Genomic DNA, 14,244 nt, shown 5'->3' with positions numbered 1-14,244 from the left:
AACATTTCCACTGCATTTCAGCCCTGCCCAAAAGGACAGGCTGCCATCATGTCAGTGATTCGCTCGTTAACACAGGTGAGAATGTTGACGAGGACAAGGCTGGAGATCACTCTGTCATGCTGATTGAGTTATAATAACAGACTGCAAGCTTTAAAAGGAGGGTGGTGCTTGAAATCATTGTTCTTCCTCTGTTAACCATGGTTACCATAAAAAAATACCCGCAAGGAAACATGTGCCGTCATCATTGCTTTGCACAAAAAGGGCTTCACAGGCAAGGATATTGCTGCTAGTAAGATTGCACCTAAATCAACCATTTATCGGATCATCAAGAACTTCAAGGAGAGAGGTTCAGTTGTTGTGAAGAAGAAGTCAGGATGCCCAAGAAAGTCCAGCAAGCGCCAGGACCGTCTCCTAAAGTTGATTCAGCTGCGGGATCGGGGCATCACCAGTGCAGAGCTTGCTCAAGAATGGCAGCAGGCAGGTGTGAGTGCATCTGCACGCACAGTGAGGCGAAGACTTTTGGAGGATGGCCTGGTGTCAAGAAGGGCAGCAAAAAAGCCCCTTCTCTCCAGGAAAAACATAAGGGACAGACTGATATTCTGCAAAAGGTACAGGGATTGGACTGCTGAGGACTGGGGTAAAGTCATTTTCTCTGATGAATCCCCTTTCCGATTGTTTGGGGCATCCGGAAAACACCTTGTCCGGAGAAGCGCTACCATCAGTCCTGTGTCATGCCAACAATAAAGCATCCTGAGACCATTCATGTGTGGGGTTGCTTCTCAGCCAAGGGAGTGGGCTCACTCACAATTTTGCCTAAGAACACAGCCATGAATAAAGAATGATACCAACACATCCTCAGAGAGCAACTTCTCCCAACCATCCAAGAGCAGTTTGGTGACGACCAATGCCTTTTCCAGCATGATGGAGCACCTTGCCATAAGGCAAAAGTTATAATGAAGTGGCTTGGGGAACAAAACATCGACATTTTGGGTTCATGGCCAGGAAACTCCCCAGACCTTAATCCCATTGAGAACTTGTGGTCGATCCTCAAGAGGCGGGTGGACAAACAAAAACCCAAGCATTGATTATGCAAGAATGGGCTGCCATCAGTCAGGATGTGGCCCAGAATTTAACTGACAGCATGCCAGGGCGGATTGCAGACGTCCTGAAAAAGAAAGGTCAACACTGCAAATATTGACTCTTTGCATAAACGTAATGTAATTGTCAATAAAAGCCTTTGACACTTATGGAATGCTTGTACTTATACTTCAGTATACCATAGTAACATCTGACAAAAATATCTCATAACACTGAAGCAGTGAACTTTGTGAAGACCAATACTTGTGTCATTCTCAAAACGTTTGACCACGACTGTATAAATCTGTCTGTTCTTATGGAGGTCTCAAGGGTTCAGTTAGAGTGTTAAGGGGTGAAGTGTTTATGTGTCCTATGTTAAGCCATGACCTTTAATGTTATCCATCATCTATTATTTTCTTCCATCAAATCCTTCCCCATGTCCCCCTTTCCCCCACTCTCCCCACCCACCTTTCCATCGCACACACACACACACACGCGCACACACGCACACACGCACACACACACTCCCCACCCCCTGCAGGTTCATGGTCTTAAGCAGTTCAGACAATGGGAGGGAGCTGGTGTGTCGTGCGAAGAACCCGGCTCTTCCTCGGGCCCTGGAGACCAGCCTGGTGATGAATGTATACTGTGAGTGTGTGTTGTTCCTTACCTCATGGACTCTCAGACACCTTCAACTTTCCTTATTCCATTCTCCAGCCACGTGTGGACCCTAATCCCGGGCTGGCCTTGGGGCAAACATCCTCACACTGAGCGATCACTCCCAGGGGAGACTTTCAACCCCAGGCGTACTCACACCTACTGGGGATTTATCAATCCCAAGGCTCAGCCTGGAGGGTTAGAGGTCGACATGAAAGTATCAACGTCTCTACTGCTGTCACGTTCAACCCACTCAACTCTGTCAATTCTACTGGCATCAGTGCAATCCTAACTCCAACTCAAGTCCAACTGTTACACTCTGATAATACTGATCAGAGGGAATTGTATTTATTTATTTTTATTTCACCTTTATTTAACCAGGTAAGCCAGTTGAGAACAGGTTCTCATTTACAACTGCGACCTGGCCAAGATAAAGCAAAGCAGTGCAATAAAAACAACACAGAGTTACATATGGGGTAAAAAACATAAAGTCAAAAATACAACAGAAAATATATATACAGTGTGTGCAAATGTAGCAAGTTATGGAGGAAAGGCAATAAATAGGCTATAGTGCAAAATAATTACAATAGTGAATTATTTTGAAACCCAAGCCTGGGAATTAAACCCAAGCCCAAATTCTAAACTCTGCTGCTGCTAAATATAATTGTCAGGACTGAGAGACCATAACATCTCCTACAGTGTGGGACCTACACCATATAATAGGGGTGGGTGATTTTACATCTCATAGGATTGTTTCCTTGTTTACACTTTGTCTTGTTTGGGGATTTTTGGTTGTTGCTTTGAAACAATCTGGCAGCCCAGCGTATTGTTTTCTAGTTTTAGTTGTTCCTCAACACTTTGTAGATCAATTTCAGTAATTGATTGTTCTGGAGTCCACCCGCCTGGTTCTCTCCCAGGTCTAAATCAGCTGCTGATTAAATGCTACTGAAGACACTCAATGGTAAACATTCCCATTCTACTCCTTCCTGTCCTTCCACCTTCGTCATATTATCCACAGCCTTCCATATGAAATACTGTCTCTATCTATCTCCCTCTGCATTAGACGCTGTCCTATTCTATCTTTAACCACCGCCCATAACTGTAAATGCTTCTCCACCTCTCTTTCTTTCTTTCTTTCTTTCTTTCTTTCTTTCTTTCTTTCTTTCTTTCTTTCTTTCTTTCTTTCTTTCTTTCTTTCTTTCTTTCTTTCTTTCTTTCTTTCTTTCTTTCTTTCTTTCTTTCTTTCTTTCTTTCTTTCTCTCCGTCTGTCTCTCTCTCCGTCTCACTCTCGCTCCGTCTCTCTCTCCGTCTCACTCTCGCTCTGTCTCTCTCTCTCTCTCTCTCTCTCTCTCTCTCTCTCTCTCTCTCTCTCTCTCTCTCTCTCTCTCTCTCTCTCTCTCTCTCTCTCTCTCTCTCTCCACTCTGTATTAAACAACATCCCTCCACAGTAAGTGCTAATGTAGCAGAACCCGTCGACCACTGCAACAGTAGTCCTTACTCAGCAAGCCAGCCCATCAAAGCCTGGAGCACCGTGTCCATTTTCTGCCAGCTAGATTGTTAGCGAGGAGGCAATTTGTCACACCGGCCCAGGGTCCACATACAGCCGCCCGTGCTGCCTGCGCTCCCAAACTGATTGCAGCAATAACAAAGGCTGGCCCTCCCCTATTTTATTTTACGATGTATATTTTATTCAGGAAGGCTGTAATTTACTCATATTTCCAAACGTTGCTTTATTACTGTTTAAATATCTATTTTGCTTTATGGAGTCGATTTAGCCGGCTTCTCCCTTAATACTTAATGCTTTAATCAGAGCTAGATCCCTTATCCTGCAGTCAGTGTAAATGTGGCCAATTTATTGGCCCTGTCTCGACAAATAGAGAGGATGCTTCCTTTCTCATAAAGCCAAGTGTCCGCTCATCCCAGTGCATATTTCATACCTTCTCTATCCTCTCTTTCTGTCATCTTCTCTGTTTCTGGTGCTTCATCTCTCCTCTCTCTCTCCCTCTCTCTTTCTATTGCTCCCTCTCTTCCGCTCTCCTCACTTTCTGTCGTTCTCTCCCAAGATATTGCTTCATCTCCCTCTTTCCCTCTCAACATCAGTCCCACCCCAGCCTCCAGTAATCCAGGGCCTGGACAGAGAGGGCCTGGTGAAGAGGGGGACCATGTTGAAGCTGGTTTGTGTGTCCCAGGTAGGGAACCCACTGGCCACCCTACACTGGACCAAGGTACAGAGACCACACCCTGCTAAGGCTTAGAATCAGTCGTTTTTGGTGTATTCTCCATCTTCTACATCTGTTCTGTCCTCTCTCTTTCAGAACTCACTCCCTTCCTACTGCAGCCAGTCAGCCACCCATTATGTTAGTGAATTACCCATAGCCCTGTCCTGTCCTCTGCTTGTTACTAACCCATAGTTCTGTCCTGTGGATCAGAATGGGGAGGTGATTTCCACCAGCTGGGAGGTGGACACAGAGTCGCAACGGGCCATCAGCCACCTGACCCTGCAGGTTAAACCACAGGACAACCAGGCCGAGCTACGCTCTGAGAGCGTCAACCAGGTGACCCCTGTCCCTCTGTCCGACAGCCGCAAGATCACTGTCCTCTGTGAGTCCCCGACTGCTAAGAGATACATGCACTTGGATGCTAGAACACACACACAGACACACAAAAGCGATTGGATGTTTGTGTTTATTCAAATGGTTGTTAACCCAATCATTAAAGTAATCTTCAATAACATTCATCCCAATAACAATGACATTAACATTAGTCCCAGCTCCAATACTGAAAACAATTCTGGATTAACACAAATTCTAATACCAATATCATTAATGAAACCAATAGCAATTATGACCCAGGCTCATATTTCACAGAAACAAATTTGAATCCCAGCTTGGTCTTTTACAGTGAGCTAATTTAGCTGAATCGCTTCAATGCACAATCCAAAGGCAATAAAGCCGGCACTTTCTGTGGCGATAATAATGCCAACAAGTAATAAATTATACATTTTCACTTCACTGCATAGGAGATTTCTCTACTACCACGACTGAAAAACAAACAGAGAATTAAGCTTCCTTCGCATCACACCGACTCTTCCTTCACGCCAACACTCGCTCTCTCGCTGCGTCAGTCAACCGTCTCAACCACTCTTCTTCCTCTCCTATCCCACGTAAAAGCCATGTTACCTCCTAGCTATTCGTATTCACGCCTCATACACGTTGAAAATGAGTTGCAGACCCTTTATCAATGTATCTCTCTTTCTATCGCTCTCGCTCTCCTTTCAGTTTTGTCTTGAGCTGGAGAGCAGAGAGAAGAACTGGTGTGTTATGAATATGCCTGTGTCGCCCTAACCTAACACACTGTCTGTCTATGAGTGTAGCCCTCATGTCTGCCTGTGTCCCATGTGTAACATACAATCATACGTGATATGATGCATCCATGTCTTACTGCATCCCCTCAGGGCTTACTGCTCAGCTGCACTTCCTCTGTGCCAGTTAAGACCCATCCTGGTATAGCTGAATATAGACAGGCTTTGGTGACTAGTATGGGTTTGGAATGGATGGAAAACCTCAGGAGAGGACAATACTTCTTAAATTGATGTTGATGGACTAGAAATGGTTTCTTTACTTCTTCCTTTACTTTCAAATCCAGTCTTTCCATCCTTGCTATAAAACATTGATCCTGACACAGAGCACTTTATTGACTGAATTTACTGTGTGTGTGTGTGTGTGTCAGTTGAGCCAGAGAAGGTGATGGTGCTGGGGTTGTTCGAGGCGAGAGAGGGGGAGGAGGTGACCCTGTGCTGTTACACCTCCTCCAGTAACCCGCCTGTACACATCCGCTGGTGGCTGGGCTTCAGGGAACTCAACACCACCGTGGCCAATGTGGAAGAGGTAGGGGACTGCATTTACTTCGACACACTCTGCTCCTCACACTGCATCATACACTATAAACCTACTTGCATGAAATAGCTCTGGAAATATTTGAGTGAACTTAACCAGACAGGTTCCTGACAGGGGAGCACATGGGCAGAAAGTAATTGCCAAGGTCAACCAGAAAGTAACATTTCTGGCCAGAAAAGCCACATTTCTAGATAAAGGAACCTTCTAGAAAACACTTCCAGCAGCATTAGTGCAACCTCACTTTGGGGTGTACTACCTGGTACAGCAGCTCCCCTAAGTTCATCAAGAACAAGCTACAGACAGCTCAGAATAAAATTTCTAGGGTCATTCTGAATCTTAGCCCTCAGGCTCATGTTGGCCCCTACAGTGGCTATCAGTTGATAAAAGGGTCATTCAGCTAAAGCTGTGATTGGCCCATGAAATTGTATATGTACAGTCCCCCAGTGTCTAAAGAATGATCTTACTACTGTTAGGGACTCTCATTCCTACGCCACAAGAGGCATTGCCACAGATTTTGTGCCATGTCGATTCAAGAGCAGCACTGTCCAGAACACTTTTCTTTATATATACAGTGGGGAGAACAAGTATTTGATACACTGCCAATTTTGCAGGTTTTCCTACTTACAAAGCATGTAGAGGTCTGTCATTGTTATAATAGGTACACTTCAACTGTGTGAGACTGAATCTAAAACAAAAATCCATAAAATCACATTGTATGATTTTTAAGTAATTAATTTGCATTTTATTGCATGACATAATTATTTGATCACCTACCAACCAGTAAGAATTCCGGCTCTCACAGACCTGTTAGTTTTTCTTAAAGAAGCCCTCCTGTTCTCCACTCATTACCTGTATTAACTGCACCTGTTTGAACTCGTTACCTGTATAAAAGACACCTCTCCACACACTCAATCAAACAGACTCCAACCTCTCCACAATGGCCAAGACCAGAGAGCTGTGTAAGGACATCAGGGATAAAATTGTAGACCTGTACAAGGCTGGGATGGGCTACAGGACAATAGGCAAGCAGCTTGGTGAGAAGGCAACAACTCTTGGCGCAATTATTAGAAAATGGAAGAAGTTCAAGATGACGGTCAATCACCCTCGGTCTGGGGCTCCATGCAAGATCTCACCTCGTGGGGCATCAATGATCATGAGGAAGGTGAGGGATCAGCCCAGAATTACACGGCAGGACCTGGTCAATGACCTGAAGAGAGCTGGGACCACAGACTCAAAGAAAACCATTAGTAACACACTATGCCGTCATGGATTAAAATCCTGCAGCGCACGCAAGGTCCCCCTGCTCAAGCCAGCGCATGTCCAGGCCCGTCTGAAGTTTGCCAATGACCATCTGGATGATCCAGAGGAGGAATGGGAGAAGGTCATGTGGTCTGATGAGACAAAAATATAGCTTTTTGGTCTAAACTCCACTCGCCGTGTTTGGAGGAAGAAGAAGGATGAGTACAACTCCAAGAACACCATCCTAACCGTGAAGCATGGAGGTGGAAACATCATTCTTTGGGGATGCTTTTCTGCAAAGGGGACAGGACGACTGCACCGTATTGAGGGGAGGATGGATGGGGCCATGTATTGCAAGATCTTGGCCAACAACCTCCTTCCCTCAGTAAGAGCATTGAAGATGGGTCGTGGCTGGGTCTTCCAGCATGACAACGACCCGAAACACACAGCCAGGGCAACTAAGGAGTGGCTCCGTAAGAAGCATCTCAAGGTCCTGGAGTGGCCTAGCCAGCCTCCAGACCTGAACCCAATAGAAAATCTTTGGAGGGAGCTGAAAGTCCGCATTGCCCAGCGACAGCCCCGAAACCTGAAGGATCTGGAGAAGGTCTGTATGGAGGAGTGGGCCAAAATCCCTGCTGCAGTGTGTGCAAACCTGGTCAAGACCTACAGGAAACGTATGATCTCTGTAATTGCAAACAAAGGTTTCTGTACCAAATATTAAGTTCTGCTTTTCTGATGTATCAAATAATTATGTCATGCAATAAAATGCAAATGAATTACTTAAAAATCATACAATGTGATTTTTTTGATTTTTGTTTTAGATTCTGTCTCTCACAGTTGAAGTGTACCTATGATAAAAAATTACAGACCTCTACATGTTTTGTAAGTAGGAAAACCTGCAAAATCGGCAGAGTATCAAATACTTGTTCTCCCCACTGTATATATATATGGCAGTGGTAGAGCGGAACAAACTCCCGGCTGAGATAAAAATAGTTTCTGCCAGTCTTAGGTTCAAACACTCCTACAAGGCTTGGTTAATGTTGACATTGCCTCCTAGCCAAGTGTAAAGCCACTCTGCACTAGTGGAGTGATTTGGTAGATGTGCATATCTGCTTTTTTTTGGTAAATATGTAAATATGTGGACATTGTGCATGATTGAATGTATGGCACAGAGTGGCCATGTCACTTGTTTTGCCCTACAGCCATTTGCCTACCAATAGAGGACCACAATGGAAACAAGTCTTTGACTTTTTGTGTATATAACCCTCTGCAATATTGGTACATGTATTGGTTGCCTGGTGTGGCTTCTTTATGTGTTTTAAATAGTCAAATAAAATGAAATAAAGTCAGACCTTTGACATAAAGCACAAAAAGCATGTCAAGTATTGGGTCTATACATTTCATACTGTCTTTGAATTGAAAATTACCTTTGAAATTACACCTCGGAGGTCAATACACTTAAATACTTAATTCAGATTTCAGACACTCTTATTTGTACATCTCGAGCGCCCAATGACAAGCATCTGTGAGAGAAGCCTTTGATGCTGACAGAACTCGTATTATTCTTCCCCGTGCAGAGTTTCCACCTTGACCAGGTAGAATCTGTTCTTCATTCTCTCTCCGCTCTGAACAAAGAACTTCTATTCAGTCTGTACTACACAGGGCTTTGCCAGTGAGTGAAGTGTTGCCTCAAAAAGTGTTCCTGTATTCTTCTCTCTTGGCTTTTGCGTATGTTAATGAGATAAAAGTGAATAAAAGCTAACATGGGAGTTGAGAGAACCATTATCCCGGCTCTTTGTTCATTTGGAGAAATAATTTTCATTTGATCTAGCATTTACAGCTGCATGCGTATGAGGGCTAATAAAGACTGACACCTCAGTGGTGGTTCTTTGTGAATGCGTTCCTTCTTGTGTCTGTTTCTCTCTGAAAAAGGCTTTTGCACTAATCATCTCAATAAAAGCCTTGATAAACCCAGGGTGCAAAACAGACATGACTAGCATCATACAGGAGCAAATGGGTGTTTGATTCAATTTATGTTCAGGGACACTAGAACTTCCTGTCTCTTCCTGACGTTGTCATGTGTCCTTTCCTGTCTTCAGGGAGATCACGGGGGGAAGACGACCATGTCTAACCTGACCCATGTTGTCTCTCGGGAGGAGAACGGGCTGCCCCTCATCTGTGAGACCTTCAACAAGGGCACACGCTTCTCCAAGAGCCAGTCCACCAACCTCATTGTTTTCTGTGAGTCTCTGGATAGAACTATGACAACAATAACCCTATAACCCTAATGGTTGTTGTCTATTGAATGACTATGACAAGTACAACCTTGAACAAACCTTGCACAACCAGAACATAACTATAATAATAATATATAATATGCCATTTAGCGGACGCTTTTATCCAAAGCCACTTACAGTCACTATGCATTGTACAGTAACAATCCCAACAATCTCAATGTGTGCTTTCTATAACTATAACAATACAGAGACAACCCTCCCTCTCTCTCCCCCTCTCTCTCTCTCTCTCTCTCTCTCTCTCTCTCTCTCTCTCTCTCTCTCTCTCTCTCTCTCTCTCTCTCTCTCCCTCTCTCTACCCCTCTCCCTTTCCCCTATCTCTCTCTCCTCCTCCCCCCTCCCCTCTCAGACCCTCCTCAGAAGGTGTGGATAGAAGCCCCTCCCCAAGGGGTTCCTCTGAGATCAGGAACCATCGTCCGCCTCATCTGCTTCTCTAGCGGGGGAAGCCCCAAAGGAACCCTCAACTGGTACAAGGTGTGTATATGTGTGTATTGTACGACAACATACATTTTGATTGTTTAAGTTGTCACACGTTGTAGCGGTTAAGACCCTCTGTCTGTACAGCACCATGTCCTCCATTGTCTCCTCTCCTCTCAACCCGGCAGGATGGTAAGGCGTTATCAGACTACCCCAAACAGTTGCCCTCTGACAAAGGCGTGTCCAAAGAACTGGTTGTGCGCCTCCAGCCCAGTGACAACATGGCTACTTACCGCTGTAACACAGTCAAACTCATGGTCCAGTGTGAGTCTTACAGACCGGGCTCTGGGCATGAGTGGGTTAATGCTAGCCTTTATGGACCTGACTAATAGTGGAGGAAGCATTAAGTACATTCAAGATGATAGGTAGATTCAAGCTATAGCCTAACGTTATGCTACAAAGACACGGAATCAGCAGCCTCAGTAGGTTGACAGTGGTGTCTTGTCCCCTCTCCTCTACCCCTCCACCCCTCCCCAGTCCCTGCAGTGAATGTGACAATCATAGCCAAGCAGAAGGAGCTGCGTCGGGGCCAAAACCTCAGTCTGGACTGCCTGTCTGGGAGCAGCAACCCCCAGGCCAACATCTCCTGGAGCATGGGCCCAACCAGGTGAGGGGAGTGCAGGTTAAAGGGGAGCCGGCCTGTGGGCCATGGAGGAGTCTATGGAGACCCTGGACTACAGTCTTGTGCAGGTCCATTTTTTGCAACCCGCACACGGTCCGCTCCCGCCACAGTACCGCGACTGCACCGTAACCCGCCAATCAGGAAAGAGAGCTGCCGCAACCGGGCCCGTAATTTGTACCAAAACCCGCCGCAAACCGCCAGATCATATCAATTGATTTCATTGTTATTAGTAGTAGGCCTAGGGCATATAGGCCTACAGACAGTAGTAGCCTATCCCCATGTCATAGCCTATTCAAAGAACTATGCAATTGCATGCAGCCATTTGAAAATACAAAAGTAAGTCGTAGCCTACTAAAGCAAGCAATAGGCCTAACTGAGTTGTGAAAAGCCATACCTACTTGCTGGACGAGGGGCCTGTTTTGGAACTGCCCTCATCAACACAGACTTGCATGCTGAGTAAAAATCCATCCATGGGCTAACGTCAACGATTACGCAAAAATAGCCTGTTAACACAATTGTAACTTCACTTTTGAACTGTTTTCATGAGTTGGCTTTACACTTGCACTAATTTTGTTATCAAATGCTGCCATTTCATGTATAAGTTAGTTAGCTAGCTAACTTGAGCAGGGTGTTGACCCTGATTGCTTCTGTGTGTCGCTCTGGATGGGAGTCTGTTAGTTGACTAATGTGATGTAGTTGTTGAGCAGCTTCACTGCAAGTATATTGTATGTTTTAAATATTAAATAAAAAGTTAGCTAGCTAGCTCAGGTAAGAACGGTGAGTCGTGAGTGAAAGTCATGTGAGGGGAAGAGCAAGGGGTGGGAAAGCAGGAAAGGGTAATATGTTTTACTCACAGAGATAGATAGAGGGCTCATCTTTATATCTGTGCCATTATAGCATCTGTGACAGCATGGGCCCCACCATTGAGGCTACAACCCATAGGAATCCCCACCCAGTTGACTACTTTGACTACTTTAAAATGGCACAAGCATGGTGGAAGCCCTCATTGGCGCTGCCCATGATAAAACTGCCATTTGGCCACTAGAGGCCTCTATCATTCTCTGATGTTTTACTCAGCACCACTGTGAGCATTCTGCGCAAGTAGCCTGTCTCAGTGCCACTCTGATGGCAAGCACACACTACAGAATGAAATGAGTCAACTGACAAAACACAGTAAAAATAGTGAAGTTGTTATTTTATTATCATGATTAAAACCTCAACCGATCCGCAACATGTTTCGGACTGCAACCCGGCCCGCGGATTTATCGAATGTTCAAAATTGACCCGTCAAACGTTCTCCTCTCATCGCTCCCTCTCCCAGGCTGAAAGGGGTGGATCAGGCTCCTAGGAACACAACGTTTGGGGGGGTGTCAGTACGCAGTACTCTGTCCCTCCCCCTGTCCTCCCAGCACCATGGCCAGAGGATCACCTGTCAGGCCTACAGCTCTCTGCTGTCTGAGGGAGTCAACACCTTCTACAAGCTCAACGTCCTCTGTGAGTGGTGAAGAGTGTGGGTTGGTGGGTTGAATACGTGTCTATTTCTCTCTATCTGTTATACACAGCTTTTGAATATTTTATTTGTTTCACTGTGAATACTTTATTTGTTTCACTGGGGATCTAAATCAAGTATTCAAAATGTGTGTGTACAGTTATGAGTAGGAGAAAAAGAAAGTCTGTGCTGGTGTGTGTGAGGCTTGAAGCATGATGGTAATGTGACACGATAGTGTGCATGGCAGGCAGTTTTGTTTGCATGTGTTTGTGCTGTTCTCTGTGTTTGCGTGTGTATGTGTGTGTGTGAGTGTGTGTTACTGTATTCCTTTGTTGTGACTGTGGGTTTGTCAGGCTCTGCGGCAGTGTGTCCTAATTGTATGTATGCTTTGCAGCACAGCCATGTTATTCTTTGATGCTGTTTCGCAGGCTGCAGCCAGCCAGCTCTTCAAAGCCTGCTGCTCCGTGCAAGCATGAAAGAATGTCACTGTGTGTTTGTGAGCAGCTGCTGTTGGACAACACTACTGTCACTCGCTGTTTTAATGCCTGTCCCTCTCCCTTCCTCCCTCTCTCTCTCCCTCCCTCTCGCCTTTCATGGCTGACATGGTTTCTTTGTGTCTGGGCTTGTATGTTTTTCTCCCTTTGTGTGTGTGTGTGTGTGTTTGTGTAAGATCCCCCAGAGTTCAGCCCTGACCATCCCCAGAAGGTACAGGTAGTGGAGGATGAGACAGCCATCCTTCCCTTGCTGGTCTCGGCCAATCCAGATGACATCTCCTGCAGTTGGCTCTATCGCAAGGAGGAGCTGCACAACGGTGATCCACCCTGCTCTCTCCCTCTCTCCCTGTGGTATCTCTATATAGCCAGCCAACTAACTCTCTAGAGCTGAGCCAGTCTTATGACTTGGGGGTAGATGCTGTTCAGGGTCCTGTTGATCCCAGACTTGGTGCATCGGTACCGCTTGCTGTGCGGTAGCAGAGAGAACAGTCTATGACTTGGGGGGCTGGAGTCTTTTAAGATTTTTAGGGCATTCCTTTGACACCACCTGGTATAGAGGTCCTGGATGGCAGGGAGCTCGGCCCCAGTGATGTACTACTCCTCTGTAGTGCCTTGCAGTCAGATGCAAAGCAGTTGCCATACCAAGCGGTGATGTATCCAGTCAAGATGCTGAGCGCCCACGCCAAATATTTTCAGCCTCCTGAGGGGGAAGAGACGTTGTGGTGCCCTCTTCACAACTGTGTTGGTGTGTGTGGACCATGATAGATCCTTACTGATGTGGACACCAAGGAACTTGAAGCTCTCGACCTGCGACAGCCCAACTACAGCCCTGTCGATGTGAATGGGGGCGTGCTCGGCCTCTGTTTTCTGTAGTCCATGATCAGCTCCTTTGTCTTGCTGACGTTGACGGAGAGGTTGTTGTCCTTCCACCACACTCCCAGGTTTCTGACCTCCTCCCTATAGGCTGTCTCAACGATGTCGGTCGTCAGACAACATAATGATGGTGTCGTGCGTGGTCATGCAGTCGTGGGTGAACTGAGAGTACAGGAGGGGACTAAGCATGCACCCCTGAGGGGCCCCCATGTTGAGGGTCAGCGTGGCGGATGTGCTGTTGCCTATCCTCCTGACCTGGGTGCGGCCTGCCAAGAAGTCCACGATCCAGTTGCAGAGGAAAATGTTCAGTCAGAGGGTCTTAGATTAGTGATGAGCTTGGAGAGCACTGTTGAACGCTGAGCTGTAATCAATGAACAGCATTCTCACATGGGTGTTCCTCTTATCCAGGTGGGAAATGGTAGTGTGGAATGCAATGGCTTCATCTGTGGATCTGTTGGGGCAGTATGCGAATTGCAGTGGGACCATGGTGTCTGGGATGATGGTGTTGATGTGAACCATGGCCAGCCTTTCAAAGCATTTAATGGCTACACATGCTACGGGGCAATAGTCATTTCAACAGGTTATCTTGGCATTCTTGGGCACAGGGACTATGGTGGTCTGCTTGAAACATGTAGGTATTACAGACTGGGTCAGGGAGAGGTTATAAATGTCAGTAAAGACACTTGCAAGCTGGTCAGCGCATGCTTTGAGTCCGCGTCTTGGTAATCCGTCTGGCCCTGCAGCCTTGTGAATGTTAACCTGTTTAAAAGTCTTACTCACATCGGCTATGGAGAGCGTGAGCACACAGTCATCTGAAACAGCTGGTGCTCTCATGCGTGGTTCAGTGTTGCTTGTTTTGAAGCGAGCATAAAGGCATTTAGCTCATCTGGGCAGCTCGCGGCTGGGTTTCCCTTTGTAATCCGTGATAGTTTGCAAGTCCTGCAATATCCGACGAGCATCAGAGCCAGTGTAGTAGGATTCGATCTTAGTCCAGTATTGACAATTTGCCTGTATGATTGTTCATCAGAGGGCGTAGCGGGATTTCTTATAAAAGTACAGATTAGTCTCCCGGATTAGTGGCAGCTCCTGGAACATATTCCAGTCTGTGCTATCAAAACAGTCCTGT

General features: G+C 46.0%; 1 protein-coding gene across 1 annotated transcript in view; it reads left to right on the top strand.

Moving 5' to 3' along the window:
- LOC123492837 (nephrin-like) overlaps positions 1-14,244 on the top strand; it is a 39,551-nt gene that overhangs the window by 13,338 nt on the left and 11,969 nt on the right. Inside the window, exons 6-15 of the mRNA XM_045225983.1 lie at positions 1,634-1,725; positions 3,835-3,959; positions 4,164-4,335; positions 5,464-5,621; positions 8,969-9,110; positions 9,513-9,637; positions 9,769-9,904; positions 10,118-10,247; positions 11,584-11,756; positions 12,422-12,562. Coding sequence (XP_045081918.1) covers positions 1,634-1,725; positions 3,835-3,959; positions 4,164-4,335; positions 5,464-5,621; positions 8,969-9,110; positions 9,513-9,637; positions 9,769-9,904; positions 10,118-10,247; positions 11,584-11,756; positions 12,422-12,562 — 1,394 coding nt within the window. The remainder of the gene's footprint in view (positions 1-1,633; positions 1,726-3,834; positions 3,960-4,163; positions 4,336-5,463; positions 5,622-8,968; positions 9,111-9,512; positions 9,638-9,768; positions 9,905-10,117; positions 10,248-11,583; positions 11,757-12,421; positions 12,563-14,244) is intronic.

The sequence above is a fragment of the Coregonus clupeaformis genome, chromosome 17 (genome assembly GCF_020615455.1).
Source record: "Coregonus clupeaformis isolate EN_2021a chromosome 17, ASM2061545v1, whole genome shotgun sequence".
Lineage (NCBI taxonomy): Eukaryota > Metazoa > Chordata > Actinopteri > Salmoniformes > Salmonidae > Coregonus > Coregonus clupeaformis.
Note: the sequence above shows the minus strand (reverse complement) of the source record. Positions and strands in the feature narration are given on the sequence as shown.